Source organism: Morone saxatilis, unplaced genomic scaffold, assembly GCF_004916995.1.
Source record: "Morone saxatilis isolate NCDOM2014 unplaced genomic scaffold, NCSU_SB_2.0 Contig12, whole genome shotgun sequence".
Taxonomy (NCBI): domain Eukaryota; kingdom Metazoa; phylum Chordata; class Actinopteri; family Moronidae; genus Morone; species Morone saxatilis.
In genome coordinates, this window is record NW_023339674.1 from 5,138,399 (window position 1) to 5,156,546 (window position 18,148).

Sequence of the window (18,148 nt, forward strand, 5' to 3'; positions counted from 1 at the left end):
AAAGTAAACACGTTTAATGACTCGTACTGAAACACACATCACATAAATAAATAAATAAAAAAATGCTTTCATGAAAATCTTAAAATGGGCCTTTAATGTGGGCCCTGCTTTATTACCTAATTACCCCACAAATGTAGTTTTACTTTCTCAGCTATCATTCAGTTTACATGTTGTCCCCTAAATAAATCTGTGCTAAACAAATCACCTCACAGGAAACCCGAGGCTATGTTTTACTCCAGGAATACAGAGAACTGGAGGGATTGTGGGGCTTTAAAAGGACCCTGATTAAAGATTCACCTTTAATATAAAACCTTATCCTGAAGCCAGCTGACTGAACACCTGCAATAACTCACGTTTTGAAAGTTGCCTTCTCCTTTCCCCCCCTCTCTTTCTCCATCAAAGGTCGGATCTCCTCTCGATGCTCAGCAGCTCCACCTCGAAGATGAGCGTCGCTCCACCGGGGATCTTCGGAGGAGCTCCCCGGTCTCCGTATCCGAGCTCGGAGGGAATAACCAGCTTCCTCTTCTCCCCCTCGCACATTCCCAGCAGGCCCTGATCCCAGCCTTTGATCACCTGGCCGGTGCCCAGGGTGAAGGTGAAGGGCCTGTCTCGGGGGATGCTGCTGTCAAACTCGGTGCCGTCCTCCAGCTTTCCCGTGTAGTGCATGTTGAGCACGTCTCCTTTGCGGGACTTGATGGGGCAGTTGTCCACCCGCTTCTTGATGCCGATCTGCAGCTTCTTTTTCTCGGCTCCGCTCACTGCCGCCGGGCTCAGGGAGAGCACGGCCACCGCGAACAGCACCAACACCCGCATGGCTGCAGCTTTTACAGCGGCTCTAGAGGTTTTACAGATGTTTACAGGTGTTAAAGGGGGTTTAGTTTGGAGAAGACTGAGCTCAACGCCCAGTGTGCAAATTATGGGGGGGGTGAATCAGGGAAATGAGCCTGGAAATGTGTTACCGAAAGCGGACGTACGAACGATACGACCCTGGAAGTAGTTCTGCTCTTGGTGTTACCAGTAAAAGAGTCCGGAAAAAACTGTCCCCAAGAGTTGAAGTTGGCTTCAGGTTCGACAGAATAAGAGAGTTTAAAGGATCATTTCTCAGATTATTTGAATTGTTACACCCCTTAAATGTGTAAAAGGCGTCATAGTGACAGACTTTACACAGCTTAAAAGGGTGTACTTGTTTTCTTTTAACATAATTATCTTTGTAAAGGTTTTAATGTGGTTTGATTTGATGGTTTAATCACTTTTTTCTTTCTGTTTAATGCTCTTTTTTGTTTCTCCCCCCTTACACGTGTGTTCTGGCACTTGCAAGTCTGACACTGTAAATAATAAATTGTCTTGTCTATTAAAATGAAAGTTAAATTAAAAAATAAAATAAATGTAACCCCTTTTAAGATCTGTGAAACTTTCATTCCACTATTTATTCTTGACCTTGGAAATGGTTGGTTGATCAAAACACCTCAACCTGAGATCTACTTACCTGGAATGTGTGAGAACTGTTTTATGTTTTAGTTCCACATATGTACTATGCATCAAACACATATGAATACATAGAAGGGTGTATATAGTTTTTCTATTGCATCTTCTTCAAAATAATTGTGACACACAGTATTATCATTTATTGGCGACTGCACCTCCTTACTATTTTTGGTTTATGTGTAAACTTACTACTGATGTATGATTTGTGCACTAATTCACTTTAAAAGGATACTGCTATTCTTGCCATCAACACTGAAGCCCAATATCATTAACTTCAGATCAGAAAATATCAGAAAATATCAGAAAATATACACAGTAGAGAAAGTGAGCTCCCCTGAAAGCTGCTGTATTGTTCGCACACTGTAGGACTGTTTATTTCAAGTCAAGCCATGTGAGGATATCACAATATTGTGGTTTTTTTTATCATGATAACACCATATATCGCCCCATTCTTACTTGTTTTAGAATCAGAATCAGAATCAGAAACACTTTATTGATCCCAGAGGGGGAAATGTGTTCGTTACAGCTGCTCAAGGTGCTCACACAACATTAAAGAATACAAATAATAATCATATTACAATATCTAACACTATATCTGGAAATAAAATAAAAATATATATCGACATATGCATATAAAATAAAAACAGTACAATCTAATAATGAGAAATACAAATATAGTAGTAGTGAGTACTGATAATGTGAATATGTTGACACCCTTAAACAACATTATTCAGTATTAGTGACAATAAGATGATACACTAAGTCACCAGAGATGCTTTAAAGCCCCATACAAACACTGAGACATTATACACAGTCAATGATTATTACCATTATTACCATTATTACCCCCCAACCCCTCACTGTCGAATCAGAAACCAACTTCAGCCTCGTTATATCACCCACTGCAACCTAGCGGTCACCTCGTTCAGCCGAAGTAAGTCAACTTTGTTTACGTGTAAACCATCAAAGTTCACATCAAAACCGCAACATATATAGCAGTATAAGCTTCTGTCGGATAACGTACACCTCCAGATAACTAATGTGAACCATTGGCTTCGTTACAGGGCGGAAACACACCAAGAGTTTAACGAGGGCTGCCTGAGCTAAGCTAAGCCACCGTCCGGTTCAGGATGCTCTCTCGGTTGTTATTCAGCCTCATCAACAACCTCCATGTCGTGGAGAAGTTGGCAGAATCTCGTCCGATTCGCAGGGCGGCCCAGATCACCGCCTACACCATTACCAAGGCTCAGATAGCCGGCCGGGACGCCTCGGAGCGGGTCCTGCGCTCCCAGACGCTGCGGCAGGTCCGGGAGGAGGCCGGCAGAGTCCCCGGGGACCTGGGGGAGATGGGCGGCCGCCTCCGGAGAGTCCGAGAGACATTTGTGAATGAAGTGAAGGAGGGATGGAAGGACGGCTCCAGGAAGATCAAGAAATAAAGAGAGACTGGCTGGAGGACACTACAAAGAGACCAGATCCAACTTCTGTGGCTGGTTGTTGAGAAACTTCAGGGATTACTTAGTGATGGACAGTCTGCCTCAGCTGTGTCGGTGGTCTGCACCATCAGACAGCTGGACACCGATCACCGATCACATGGTGGTTAATCATATAAAATATACATATATATACACATTCACTGTACTGTCACGTTTCTGAGAACACACACAAGTATTCAACCCTTCAGAAAAGTCTGCAGAAAGGTGGAAACATTTTTCAGTGGATTTTTTGTTCTAGTGATTTAAATTAAAAACCTTTTAAAAAATAGACTACTGGAGCTGCCTTTTCATTGTTCGCCTCTTCACATTAATCTATGATACAGAACAATACACAGGTGGTTCAACTAATGATGACCTGGTAAATGTTGTTTGTTTGTTGTTTCCCATTTTACTCCATCGATGTGCAATCGTGCACTTATGACACCAATTCATGCCAAAAAGCTACTGTAGATCTGTACACAAAAGTTGTCTAAATACTTGTATTAGTCTACAGTGTAAATATATATAAAGGGAGATGTTGGGTGTATTCTGATTGTATAAATAAAGATTATAATTTATAACTGCCTGACAGTGTCGGTTATTTACCATTGGTAGGTTAAGTTTCAGGACATAAAGCAACTTTACATTTTCCAAGTTTAGATGGTTAAATTCCAAAAAACAAATTTTTTGTTTGTTTAGGTGTGGACTAAAGTTATGAACTTACTGTAAGAGAAGTATTATTAGATTTGCACAGTGAAGAAGAGAGTGAAGTTCACAGTTCACTGCCTTCTAGTTGTAATTCATAGTCCATTTGGTTTCTCCGTGACAGAGATATGAAACAGTGGAAAGAAAAGAGATAAGAGGACGTTTTATTGCTCCCTTACATTTGGTCACAGCGGTGGCAAAAGGGCATGTACATGTTCCCCAGTAAATTCAATCCGTCCTTTGGGCCTGACCCAATTACTGTATATTGTCACTTATGTCACTTATAGCTGCAATGATGAATCAGTAGGTGGATGAAAATTACTGTACTGTAACTATTTTGATTCATGAATTGTTTAAGTCATTTTTCAGGCAAACATTAGATGTTTTTGCCTTTTTAAATGTGAGAATTTTCTTGTGGTAGTATCTTAGAAAAGTTTTCGCTGTTGGTCGGACAAAACAATACAAAAAAAAATCTGCTGTTTTCTGATGTTCTATAGATTACTCAAGGAAATACTGGACAGATTAATCAATTAGTCGCAAACAAAAAGAACACATTTTACTGCTGATCTTATTTGATTTTATAATTGGTGAAAGCAAATTTCCTGTATGTATAAAAGGTGCGAGAGGAGACTTGATTTCTGCTACAAAGAGGCTAAAACTTAAAACCTATGTGTCTGAGGAAAAGCAGCCTTACTTATTCTGAATGAAATGGAAAAAGTTCTTGTAGCTGTGAAGGGTCCTCATGTGACAGCTGATCAGGGGAGATAAACTGCAGAAAATCCACAATAACAAAACATTCTCATAAAGAAAAGCTCAACAGAATGCATTATTGCAGTACGTAGCTTTATTTCATTTGAACAAGCACAGAAAACAGCTCAAGTCGGCAGCTTTATGTAGCAATACTTGTGCAGACGCACTGGCCTGGCAACTAAATATTAGTTACATGTTACATCATTTCACATAGAAATAAATCTCTATCAGGAGGAAGAGAAAGCATGGGTTTCTGACAGCATGAGTCAGTACATATACACTGATATGGTATCTGAACTTCATATAAAAATAAATCTCTCAACATAGGAAAATACACATCCAAATCAACATTTTAAAGCAGGAAACAGCATCAGGCAGCAGGAGGTACAGTAGATATGACAAAAACTGGTTAGTTTGAGTTAGAGAGAGACATTTCTGGAGTGAGTTGTTTGAGTTAGAGGACATGAGAGCAGATCTTAAGTCCATTATTATTATTATTTTAATGGCGTTTTATTCCTTTGACACTCTTCCATGACTAACAGCATTAAGCTAAATCCCTTCCTAAACCCAAATGGAGTAAAATGTCTTTCTGTAAGTCAAAGTAAAAGTTGGAATCACATTAATACATTAAAGCCTGTAGTCTTTCTCTTTGACTTAAACCATCCAGACAAACAAACCTCATTCACTCTCCAGCACAAACCACAGGATGTTTTCTTTATGTTCTCCCCAAATCTGACAAAACCTGACCAGAGTCACTCACTCCATTTGTGTCCAAATATGTATAATTTGAAATGCTAACAAGGTGTGAAAAAAATGGCTGCAGGTGGGAGGGATGCTGACTATCTGCTGCTAAAGCATTTCCCATCCAAAAGCATCAGATTAGTAACAATAATACAACAATTTCTATGTGCAGCTGCAAGCAGGCTCAGCACGAACTATATTAAAGCATTTCACTTCTTGATTTTTAGGCATTTGAGGAGAATACATGAAGTAGACAGCCTATGGACAAACACTCAGACACTCATCATCACACCATCCCCAGCACAGCTCTGTGTGGAGGCAATACTAGTGCATATTCTCTGATATGGCATTAGCTTATTGGAGAAACACAGCCCAAACTAAAGGAAGGCCGTGTTTGTTTGTACTCGAAGAGCAAGTGGCAGCAGAGCAGAACAGCAATCAAATTAAATGAAAATAGGGAAGCTGATCTGGGGTCAGTTACAGTTTAAAGGTTTTTTTTCTGTGGGTTTGTTATTTTTGAGCAAGAAACAGCTAAACCAGATATTAAGGAGTTCAAAAGTAAACTTCCTATCCATATTACTTTTACTAGTGTTTCTTAAAGTGTCAGTTCACCTAGATTACAAAAAACATAGTGAATTATCCAGCGTTTCTGGGAAGAAATGTTACATTTTTTAAATGTAATTGTTCAATGTGACACCACAAAACATTATATGCAGCTTATATAAGGTTAAAATCAGATTGTCTGTTCTGTTAAACTAGCTTTGGAGAGACAGGGATGCACTACCCACTAAAGCAATGTAACAGGTGGCAGCATACACACTGATATGGCAGCTCACCTTCAGTAAACAAAGTGGCAGCAACACCTTCTCTCAACATGTCTAATTCACACTGGCTAAGGGCATCAAAAGCCTCTTCCCTGCCACAAAAACAATTGTGCTTCTTTTGCTTCAACACTAGAAACATTTCAATCCAAAGGCAGTTTCAACATGCCATCCTCTCATATATTAAAATAACACACAATCAGGTAGAAAAGATGCAATTTTAAGACAAAAACACAGATTCAAGGATAGAGGGAGTGGATGTTCAGAATAGCAGGACTAAACTGAAGAATCCCGTGTGAAAATTGAAGAAAGGAGGAAGGGAAGGATACGGGAAGTGTGAAGAAGAGGTGAGGGCTGAGGAATAGAGAAAATGTGCGCCTGTCTCATGTTATATCTTTACATTCAGAGGTGGGTCAGCATGAAGCTGAACAGGGCCATCAGCAGCAGCCATACAGATGACATGACTATAAGAGAAACAGAAAATGGGATATATTAGAAAGGTCGTACATTAGAAATAACCTGATAAAGTGGCCATTTTATACAACGGACACTGGTAGCAGCTGCCCTAAACGTGTACAAATACTCTGTTACAGTCATGCAAGAGGGGGAAACAGCTAGCCTCTATCCAAGGTGATAGAACCCCACTACCAGGATCTCTAAAGCTCAATAATTAACACATATCTTGTTTGTTTAATCTTGGACAGAGGCAGGCTACCTGTTTTCCCCCCTGGTTTCCAGTCTTTATGCTAAGCTAAGTTAAGCGGTTGCTGACTGTAGCTTCATATTCAACGTACAGTCATGAGAGCAGTTTCAATCTTCTCATGTCCCTTTAAGTTAATCTCAGAACATCTGTCACTTGCTGCAAAGTTGCTGTAATTTATTGTCTGTGTATTAAATGATTCATATTACATAACAACAATTTGGATTTTTTTTTAATTCAACTTTAGTTAAAACGTTGTGCAAACATTAAAAACAGCAATCAGTTAGGTTGGTGTTGGATTGTAAGTAATGTGTCATGCAATTTTGCGTTTTTACCTGTAACTGATGAGTTACAGTCAAGGTCGACCAGTGAGTCCATGTAGCCCTGGCCCAGCCACTCCTGATAGGTCTTTTTGTCACCGACACTCACGAGGCGAACAGTGGAGTCTTTGAAGATGAGATCTGCTTCACCGTAGCCCTCCGAGTCAAACATCAGGAAATCAGGATTTGTATCGCTGCCAAAATATTTCTACAGGGAAACAGAGATAAATAGAAATTGAACACTAAAACTGACCAATCAAATGGATTTCCTGCATTCCAGCTAGTCATTTATTTCCATTAATTTTACTGTAAAATAAAATCAATTATTTGAGCCTTTAGTATTCTAATTTTATAGAGTGTACCTCCTATTTGAAAACCCCTTGATGACGTGATTAAGGATTCATCAGCATCTCAGAGTGTTGGCTGCTCAAATGCAATTTTATTAACATAAGAAACTATTTCAATTTATATAAATTATTTTAAAATCTTAAATGGATTAAGGAGAGATTATCACTTATTGTGTTACTTTATAATGTGCTGTTAATGTATTTTTTGTGGGATTACAAATGTTCTAAAGTTGAATAGGTACATTTCCCTTTAGAAATGAATGTTCTTTGTTTTAACAGGAAATATAGCGCTTGTTTTATTTTATTAACTGTGTGTGTTGAACTTCTGATGACTTCTTTTTGTTATGAACATTAGTTTGACAAATAATATCCACCATGCAATACAACGCAGAATCGCACCCATAACTCATGATTTCTTAACTTTTTTATATATCCAACAACCAACAGGCAATAACAATTAATCACGCACACAAAAAATCTAAATGTCGTTTGTTTCATGACCAACATAGCTCATCACTTCGATGCTTTTTAGCAGCCAACTATTAATTCTCAGATGGCAGAGCATCCTTGAATGCATCACCAAGAATCTCTTATGATGTTGAGTGAATGTGACAAAATAGTCAATGAGTCCTTAACTGTGAAGATTATCAATCTTTATCCAGTTTCAGGTCTCTGCACTTTGTTGGTTTACACCCTCTGACTAACTCACAATCTTTACAGACTGTACGAACACTCTTACCTGTGCATGGTCCAGGAGTCCATAGACAGCGTGGATGTTGGTGTCTGGCCGCACCATCACGGCGTGGGAAGGGACTCTGGCCAGGTTACAGTGTCTGTACTGTGAGACCTCGGCTTTAGTGCCATGAGAACACAGCAGCTGGAAATCTGTAGACCGTAGGTCTGTTGCCCACGATTCACCGCTACCTGAACAAATACACAAAGTTACGGGGTTAATTAATTAGATCCCTGAAAACTATGATACCCATAAAATGAGAACACTTTTTTATCTTAGGGGGATCTTGTCTTACCATCTGTGTTTTGGAAGACAGTAGAATGCTTGACGAAAGCAACATCTCCATCTCCCCTCGCCAGACACCTGAATGGACAGATGGACAGACACATGTAGCATGTGGCTTAAATTCAACTGTTTACTATTAAAGGCGATGGAGACAGTTGCACACGACTTGCATCCCAGTTAAATAGTCAGTATGAAAAATGAACAGCTGGATTAGAAAATATATTACTGTGATAAAAAGTCTAAGCCCGTGTAAATAAAAACATCAGGGGAGAAATTTACTACAACTCCCAGAGTGCATATTAGCAAGAAGCATCCAGTCATAGAGCTTAACAAAATCCTATATCATTAAAGAAACATCTGAAATGGGAGTATAGAATGAAACATGTAACAGTGATGAGATGCAGGGGTTTCGGATGTTGCAAGTTTTAGTACCTGAAGGCACCGTTGTATCCATCATACAGGTCTCTTCCCTTGTCACACTTGTTCTCTCCTTTGATGTCTCCCACACACAGACCACACAGGCTGCTGGGAAAACCGGGCTGGTTGGCACCTGGTACACAACTCTGCTGGAAGAACCCTCCCATTGCTAAGAATCGTGGGAAACAGGAAATAGAAAGTCAAATACCGGATACATGTTATAACCTGCTCTACCCAAAATACAAGAAATACTTTAAAGGGTCAGTCCATCGGTTACACATGAAGTTTGGTTCAGTTGCACAGTGAGAACTGCTCAGATTGTGACAAGAACGTTTTCTGTAGAGGAGCTTTGTAAAGTTATTTTAACAGAAAACCTGCATTAGAAACAGATGTTGGGCTTGAACATGTCATCAGACAACTCAAGACGGTTGTGTGACTGCAGAGTAATACTGTGCATTGACAATATAACACCAAATTCTAACTACAACAGACTTTGGTTGAAGTGAGGCATCATGCTAGGTTTTCAGGTACTTCTGTTTTATTAAGTGCCGAGTCGAATTCACAGATGAAGAGTTAGAAAAGTTTCTCCGCCATTATTATGATTTGGATGTGGCATCAGCGCTATTTACACAGTGTGAAACTCATAATATAAATGCAGCAAAACAAATTATGCTGTTGAGCTGCATTATGACCTCCTTTGTATTCTGCCTCTTGCAAGACCCCCGATGGGCAAGTAGGTGACAAATATCCACGTGTGCCCAAATTCCTAAGTTGTTGTTGTACATTGTGTTATTATTTTACTGATTACATAATTAACAAAGCTTAACATTTAACTGTAAAACCAAAACCACGTCTACCTCTGAAAACTGATGAAAATTGAATGTATTGTCAGCAACAATATACCACAAATCCTTGAGCACGCTGACAAAAAACAAAACATATCACATATACAACACATTTGGAACATGAAAACAACTGCAGAAACAATTTGTTGATTAATCAATCAGTGAAACAACAGAAGATTAATCAACCATTTTAATAATTCATTAATCATCTAAGTCATTATTCAAGTTTAAATGTTAAAACGTTCTCTGGTTCCTGCTTTTTACATTTGATGTGAGGATTTAAGGCTTTACTGTGTTTTAAATTAACTGATTTTTCACTATTTTACTACATTTTATTGATTTTCAGCATCTGACCCCTGGATTCTTACGAGTTCTGACTACTCCAGCTCACACCTCTGCTAGACACATGCACACACACACCCAACATCTCACTGACCTTGGGGTATCTGACATTGCTGAGGGTTGATCAGGCCTCTCTCCATCAGCGTTGCTACGGGAATGTTCCAGCCAGCCGTGCGGCCATATCCCGTGTGACAGGAGCGCCGGCCTCGCAGGTCGTCAAGGTTACGGATGTCTTGGCTACTCTTTTTTACCACCGCAACTGCATAGTATATGGAGCCATCACGGTCGTCTGGAGAGAAAAAAACAACAACAACCTGTATCTGTCTTCTTTGAAACAATCTGTAACAGTATGTTTGTTTGTGTGAGTCCCTGTTTTTGTGTTTTTACCTGTGTAGCTCTCGGCGGTAGCAGGGACCAAGCCATACTCTTTGCCTGCAGTGTAGATGTAACCTCCATCCAGAGTGATAGCATCAGCCTCCTTGTTCTACACAAATACGAAAAAGAAGAGCAAAGATTGAGATGCCAAAACTGTTAGAAAAAGCCATGATTTGGTCTTCTTTATGTTTATGTATCAGTAGGCAGAGGTGTGGACAAATTTGATGACTTCAAATCAAAAAAGACCAGTAAAGTAAAGGAACAACTAACTGAACACTGCTCAGGCCAGTATTTGACGACCTGACAATCCCTACTCCCTGTAGAGTGCCAAACGCGCTGTCAAGACCTAATTATCACATATCATCTGTTCTAATAAACAGTTATCTTTACTTCATTCACTTGTCTCTCCTGATTGAAATGTTTGTGGCAGATGTGGGACAGAGTCATAATTTTTTCAGTCACAAGAGAGTCTGAAGTATCGAGTTAAGTCTCAAAGCAAATACCAACCAGACCCAAGTTAAGTCCAACTTTATGTTTTGACTTGTGAAGTATGTCAGCATAATCGGGTTGCAAGCTTTTATTATTTATTTTTTTTGTCAAGTTAATAAGTCATTGCAAATTAAAATTTATGACCATTAGCTGTTCTTTGGGAACCTGGAGTAAGAAACACGTTACCTTGATTTTGTTCATGCAGTCAGTCACAGAATCCCCGTAGACACACCTGACAGCTGGAGTCAAACCTTTACTTTGAAAGGCTGCGCCCATGTCAGCACACTTCTCCTGCTCATGGCCTGTCAACACACACCACCGCAGGACGTCTGGGATATTTATAGAAAGGTGGGTGGTACAGAAGGGAAGAAATAAAGGTAAGTATGTAGCCCAGTTTACCAAAAATACAATATGTTTTGGTATGTTGCACTGGTTTCAATCAGTACATAATTTAACATTATGATCATGCGTGATGTTGTACATCAAACAGACAGACAGACAGACAGACAGACAGACGTTTCACCTTCAGCTTTACAGTCCATAGCTCTCAGAGCATTGTAATAGAAGTGACCCATCCACTTCTGGGGGTCTTCTGACTCCACCCCCTGAAACATGGTGGCTGACTCAGAGAAGAGAACGGTTCCTCCTCCATATCCCGCAGACGAAAACATGTTGAAGTTTGACTTTTCCTGCAGACAGCAAGTTACACTCAATTAATCTCACAAAAAGAATCTCTGGTTAAATGTCAGATTGCTTCACTGTGCTTTTAAGGACCAGTGTGTAGGATCTAGTTGGCCTCTAGCTTAACCCTCCCCTTCCAAGTGCAAGGGAGAAACTATGGTGGCGGCGTAATGCAAAATGCCCTATCTAGAGCTAGTGTTTGGTTTGTCTGTTCTGGGCTTAAAGGATGATTATACACTACTGAAAACATACCTATGAACATACAACTATTTCTGCCGAGAGATTGGACCTTTAAGATATCAATACTAATAATGATTGGTTTTATTTAAGCACTTATCAAGACTGTAAAAGATGTTTGACATGACAAAATAATTGTATTTTCTAATACTTCAGAGAAAATAGCCAAGAAAAAAGGCTCACCACAATGTCCATTTAGTAGTCTATGGAGCTTTGCAGCATCAAGAATTTGTATCCACAGCATTTAAGTCAACATAGACGAGAACTTCTTCAGGTAACATTCACTTTCTTGCTGAGAGTTAGATGAAAAAGCCAATACTACCACTCTCTTTATGCTAAATTATAGCGTGTGCTAGAGAGTGCTGTGGTGAGTTAGCTTTGTGACTGATGAGTTTATGTATTCTGTTCCTATCCAGAAAACAGACAGCAGCACACAAGCAGACTTGTACAATAAAATCAATGCTCTTTGACAGCTGCAGGATGGACCATGTGGTGGGATAGTTTTAATACAATTTAAAGATTTAGATCTAATTTTGACTACTGAGGGGACAGGTGTAAAATGATAGATGGCTCTGACAAACTGACATCCTGTAATGTTTGACATCGCGTCTCCATGACTACAATGTGCCATAACACTGAGGCGCTATATGAGCAGAACTTTTTTTGTGGGTGTTACCACAGTGAGCTATGTGGACGTACCAGGCCCTCCTTCAGCATGGTAAACACCACAGAGGGAGTGATGTGATTGCCGACCACAATCCCACGAAATGGGATGCGGACCAGATGGCATCTGCTCCACTGAGAGATGGGAGCTCTGCTGCCGTCACGACACAACAGCTCATAGTCCGATGACAGCAGTGGTTTTGCCCATTCTGGGCCACGACCTGGTGAGAAAACAGCTGGTTAGCTTAAAAACATGTTGACAAGTTAACTGACAAAGTGGCTGAACTAATGACTACTAATTACTGGCTATCTAGCTAACTAAGACATTACCATCAGTGTTCTCCTCAACAATTGTGTGTTTGATGAAGGCCACTTCTCCTGCATCTTCAACCAGACATCTACAGAGGCCAAAACAAAAAAAATATCTTGAGAATAAAGGTGCAAGTAAATCAAAATAAAACCATAAAACCCATTGCTTCCTGTAACAAAGAGGGTGCTAACATGCCTTGACCTGTTAGTGTTTTTGGCCACTTTTTTACAGAATGAAATATCTCAAAAACCATTAGAGCGATTCCCATTACATGTTTTTCATTCAGGTTCCCAAACAATGAATCCTTTTTTATTTTGTATTCAAACTTCAGGTAGTGTTACATCAAACATCCACAGAGCTACTCCCCATGGCGACCACCCGATCTCTAACAATGAATCCTAAAAACTTCCCTGATGATTCCCCAATGTTGGCATGCTAGCCCCTTAAACATGGTTAATGTTTGCATAAACTTATGTGTAATGATAATATTCGTTGTTAATTCACATATAGCAAGCAATCAGTATTGGTGTTTTCTGCTTATTATTAATAATTTAATAATATGTTCTCATTGCTAGATTCATATCCTGAAGATTAAATTTGTTATATATATATACTTATTAAAAAGGAATCACAGTTAAAACCTGTGAAAATAATATAAAATAATAAACATCTCTGAAGATACATTAACGTGAATTGACATGAATCCAACATATAATTAACAAAGAAGAAATAAAACATGAATATATGAACAATAATTATTTTAATAGCTTACTACTGTACACAGTATAACCAGGCATGTTTACATACATGGCTGAATGTTATTGTAGGCCCAGTTTAATATGCAACAGTAATCTATAGCCTACATAGGGGATCCCTGCTCCATTTCTCTGTCAGCTGACCTGACATCCACTCATCTTGTTCACATACAGCACAATACTGCAGATCTGTAACCAGAGTATGAATGTGTGTTACCTGAAAGCTCCTTCATAGCTGAAATATCTCTCTTGGACGTTCATTTCACATTTGTGATTTCCGGTAGCATCTCCTTTGCACAGCTGACACAAAGACTTAGGGTCACCCGGCTGGTTTGCTCCGGGGATACAGCTCGCATTGAAGAACTCTGCCACCCCTGATCACACAAACACACACGTCTCTCCAGCTTTCTGCATGTGCAGTCTATGTATATACATATATATGTATGTATGTATATATGTTTCCTACCCTGTGAGAAGTCGCAGCCCATCACAGACATGTAGCCCTGGTCTATGAGGTATCCTAAAGGCATATTCCAGCCGGCTGTTCGGCCTTTCCCAGTGTGGCAGCTCTTTTTTCCTGCCAAGTTGTTGATGTTGATGCCAGAATTTGCTTTCTTCACCACAGCAACTGCATAGTAGGAAGTACCAGTACCTGAGGCAACAACAGCAAAGGCGTTAACACACCGAAATATGATCTAGAAGATCAAAGTACAGCCTACCACTCGTGTTTTGAAATATTCCACATGCAATACAGAGGGTAATTAGGGTAACAGGTATGATAACTCAGGACCCTGCCTGTATTATTCCATATTATCCATGATAAAGACCAGAATTAACCTGAGCTAATCATGAGAGGAGAGTAAACACAGGTATTCACCATGCATCTGGCAACAGTAGTGGGTTAATTACATTCTTACACAATAAGACAGTGACAGTTAAATATGAGTTTTTATTAGATCTGATTTGTATCACTGGGACCACACATTGTTTGGTCTTGACTAAAAGAACATTAAAGAAGCAGATTAAAAAATGAAAAAAAAAATTTGAGGAATACATTTTTTCATTTTCATACCAAGAAAAAAACACTTTCAAGTCTGAACAACATGAAGCTACAGCCAGTGTCTGGTTAGCTTAGCACAAAGACTTGAAACAGGGAGAATCAGCTAGCTGGGCTCTGTCCAAGAGATAGTTCAGCATGTAACTTTTTTGTACATATAAAGTGTTAATGCGATAATTTTATTGTTTTTTACTTTTGAATGGAGCCAATCTGCTTGGATCCCTGTTTCCAGTCTTATGCTAAGCTAAGCTAATGACCGGGAGAGTGGCATCCATCTTCTCATCTATTTCAGAACAAAACTATTCCTTTAAACATTAAACATTAAAGCAACATACTGAAGGACCTAATAAATCACCTTTCTCTCTATATCACTTTTCACACCTGTTTTTTGTCTCTGAATCGCTTTCTTTGTCTCTTCCCTTCCTCTTACAGAAAGAAAAATTTAAATGTATTTAAGTGACGGTTCGAGGGCCGTATTACAGAAACTTCCTAACTTGAAGAACTTAACTGTTTGGTAACCATGGTGATAAGAGTTAGGACCTTATTTAGGCAAAAAAGCCATTACAGATGAACAGTTCCTAGGTCAATGCTCCTATCATAATTTAAGAAAATAAATGTAGGCTATATAACACAAACATCCTAACACCCAAAATCTTAAAATAACTTTAGGATAACCGTTAAGCTGTCCTAACTTCCCCTTTTCCACCAGGTAATGTTGTAATTTCTGTTTGCCTTTTCTTTTATTGCTTTTACACAACCAATGAATCCATTTTGTGTTTGTTTCAGTGAGGACAAACCAACGGTTACAAAGCTGTTTAGCTTGGTGTGATAAGAAAAGTAGTGTTGGTTGCTAGGTAACAGACATAAAAGTTGATAAACTTGGAAGCTGGATTGAGTATTTAGCATTTCCTAGATAAGATAGGATGAATAAACTTAAGACATTACTTAAAGTAAGTTAGAATATGCTTCTATAATACCATACTGGGAAAAATCCTATCATAGACCCTTCCTATAAGACTATAATAGTTTCTGTAATTTGACTCCTGTAACTTGTGACTGTCAGTACTGGGTTGCTCAAGCTGGTTACTGAGGTGTTACTGAGGTGCTTGAATATATCTGAAATCTTGAATCTTACCATCAGCCTTTGATTCACTGGCAGCCATCTTGAAGGAAGCTGTCTTCCCCAGGTTGTAGATTTCGGTGCTGAACATGGACAAGGCGTCTGCTTCTTTCTTCTGCAGAGACACAGCAAACAAACTGATTAATGATGCTACTCAGTAACATAACAGGGAGCTACAACAGTACCTTAAATATTAAGAACCACAATGTTTAAAAGACACATGGGCAGCTACTTAATATATAGAACATTGTATGAACAAACATTTGGAGTTTCTGTACTCCAAATGTGATGATTTTTAAAATTTAGTGTAAGAAAAAAACATTGTGGAACAAGGAATACATTACAGCTTTTTGAGCACATCAAATATTTCCTTATCACCTAATAAAACACGTTTATGCTTGTGCTCCTAGTTCAGCTTCTGGTTACTAGGACGTCCTGTTGGTCGTCATTAAAGACCCAGTGTGCTTTGTGCTCCCTGATAACTGTATCACCTATTACCAAGTTTATTGCAACAGACTTTCTACCTTGTTATCTTATGCCTGATGATGTGTTCTGCCACCATTTTATTAGCTTTTAACGAGCCCTCTGGTGTCCTGACTGATACAAATCAATAGACGAGTAATTAATAAGATATTTTACAATGCAGGAGATAAAGTAGCATAAAAAAGAAACTACTATAATCACAAGTTATTTAAATGTGTTGAGTTCAGCAAGGTTTAAAGTTCCTGTTGTCAAAATCCGACCTGTAGTTTCTGAACGCAGGCCTCGACTGCCATTCCTTTGACACAGCTGAGAGACGGACGGATGGAGACTTGGGAGAAAGCCTGCGACATGGCCTGACATTTCTTCTGCTCTTCATTTGAGATGGTGCACCATCTGATGCTGCTCTGGCCAAACACTAACAGAGAGACACACAAAGACCACTTATCACTGTACTGCACCAAATGATTAATGAAAACACCTTGTATCCAACGACCACAACTGTTTCTGCCATGATGCAATCTGTCTTACAGTGTTTGCCAACCTGGGAATTGTGACCCTCGCGGGGTCACAAGGTATTCTGAGGGATCACAAGACACAAACAAAAGTTTTAAATATGATGATTCTCACATTTTGGGGTTTGTTTTGGGACATATTGAAGAGTGTTGCCTCTATAGAACTCTAAAAACTATCCAAACTGAGCGAACTGAGAAGGGAACATCACTCTTTGGTTGAACAACTCACATGCAACATGTATGTGGGGTTATGAGTGGATGCTTTAAAGCTGTGGTTCTCAACCTTTTTGGTGTCAAGGACCCCCCAAATTGACACACATCAGGTTGCACACCCATATTTAATAAGATTTAGTCTCAGGGATCCCCCATCTGATAAGATTTAGTTAACTGTCTGTACCGTAGATTGGCAGATTAACAGTGAAGAGCGTGAAACCTATGAACAGAATAGTTATTCTTTTCAACTTTTAGCCAATGAAAAAATAGTGGAATTGAAAGAGCAACTATTTTTCTGGGGTCACCCTGGAGTCGTCTTAAGGACCCCTTGGGGTGCCTGGGCCCTGGTCTGAGAACCACTACCTTAAAGATTCACAAGCAAAGAAAAGTTATGAACAGGTATAGGTTACATTTTATCTACACTTTCTGTTTTCTTAAGGCCATAATACAAGCAATAAACTGAGGTCAACATGTTCAAACTGCTGTTCTGATAATGATTAATTTATAAATAACACTAGTCTTTAGAGTTAAATTCATTTAGTCAACCGTTAAGACAGTTGGTTTTACATGACCACACAGGAAGCCACAGAATAAGACACAAAATCTTTAATACATCAAATTTTTTTTGGACATTTTGTGTTATTTTCCATTTAGTTTTTAAAAAATCAGCTCTTACCAGTATGTAGTATTAGCAGTAGAGCTCCGGCTGTCCTCCACATGGTCATGGCTGTTCTTTCTTCCTCTCTTTGTTGGGTGAAATTGCCTCCTTTCCCCTCTCCTCTACTTTATATGACGAGTCTCGAGTCAAAGTCCAACTTCTATCTTCAAGACTCGGCTTAAAGTCCTCGGTTGAAGCTCAGAAGAGGCTGTATTAGCGATTTACAACTCAGTCATCTAACAACATGTCATTCAGGAATCACAAGACTCCCAGCTCGAGTATTTGAGGCTCACTGTGGAGTTTATGAAGAGCTCCTCTCTGGTGTACCTGGTCTGACACGTCTCTGCTGCCGCTGCCTGGCTGCAGGCCAAAGCCCGGACAGAGAGATCTTTTACAGTCAGAGAGCCCCACCTCTGCTTTCCTCTCACTCCTCTCCTCCACTCGTGTGGTGCTTTTCCACTGATGGGCCAAAAGGAAAGAAGGGATTCAGGCCAATACAGTGAGGCCATTGGTCACTGACTCACTGCTCTGGCTACAACAACAACAACACACACACACACACACACACACACACACACACACAAGCACAAGGAGTCTGTTTACCTGCTTTAGTTGCTAACTTTGACCATATA

At 39.5% G+C, this 18,148-nt stretch overlaps 3 protein-coding genes across 3 annotated transcripts in view; 1 reads left to right on the forward strand and 2 right to left on the reverse strand.

The window, feature by feature from the left end:
- fkbp2 (FKBP prolyl isomerase 2) overlaps window positions 1–995 on the reverse strand; it is a 1,999-nt gene extending 1,004 nt beyond the window's left edge. The window contains exon 1 of the mRNA XM_035654011.1: window positions 354–995. Within this exon, the coding sequence (XP_035509904.1) occupies window positions 397–813 (417 nt within the window). The 5' untranslated portion in view covers window positions 814–995 and the 3' untranslated portion in view covers window positions 354–396. The remainder of the gene's footprint in view (window positions 1–353) is intronic.
- A 1,351-nt stretch (window positions 996–2,346) lies between these two features.
- On the forward strand, window positions 2,347–3,543 carry si:ch211-162e15.3 (protein NCBP2AS2). Its single transcript, XM_035653999.1, has 2 exons — window positions 2,347–2,419; window positions 2,550–3,543. The coding sequence occupies exon 2, from the start codon at window positions 2,616–2,618 to the stop codon at window positions 2,919–2,921; it is 306 nt and encodes a 101-aa protein (XP_035509892.1). The 5' UTR covers window positions 2,347–2,419; window positions 2,550–2,615; the 3' UTR covers window positions 2,922–3,543.
- Window positions 3,544–4,495: 952 nt separating this feature from the next.
- meltf (melanotransferrin) lies at window positions 4,496–17,861 on the reverse strand. Its single transcript, XM_035652729.1, has 16 exons — window positions 17,535–17,861; window positions 16,394–16,548; window positions 15,666–15,765; window positions 13,940–14,125; window positions 13,691–13,847; window positions 12,739–12,806; window positions 12,445–12,629; window positions 11,351–11,516; window positions 11,014–11,156; window positions 10,351–10,447; window positions 10,058–10,252; window positions 8,792–8,945; window positions 8,370–8,437; window positions 8,081–8,265; window positions 7,010–7,202; window positions 4,496–6,438 (listed from the first exon to the last, which is right to left on the reverse strand). The coding sequence occupies exons 1-16, from the start codon at window positions 17,581–17,583 to the stop codon at window positions 6,377–6,379; spliced, it is 2,163 nt and encodes a 720-aa protein (XP_035508622.1). The 5' UTR covers window positions 17,584–17,861; the 3' UTR covers window positions 4,496–6,376.
- Window positions 17,862–18,148: the final 287 nt, after the last annotated feature.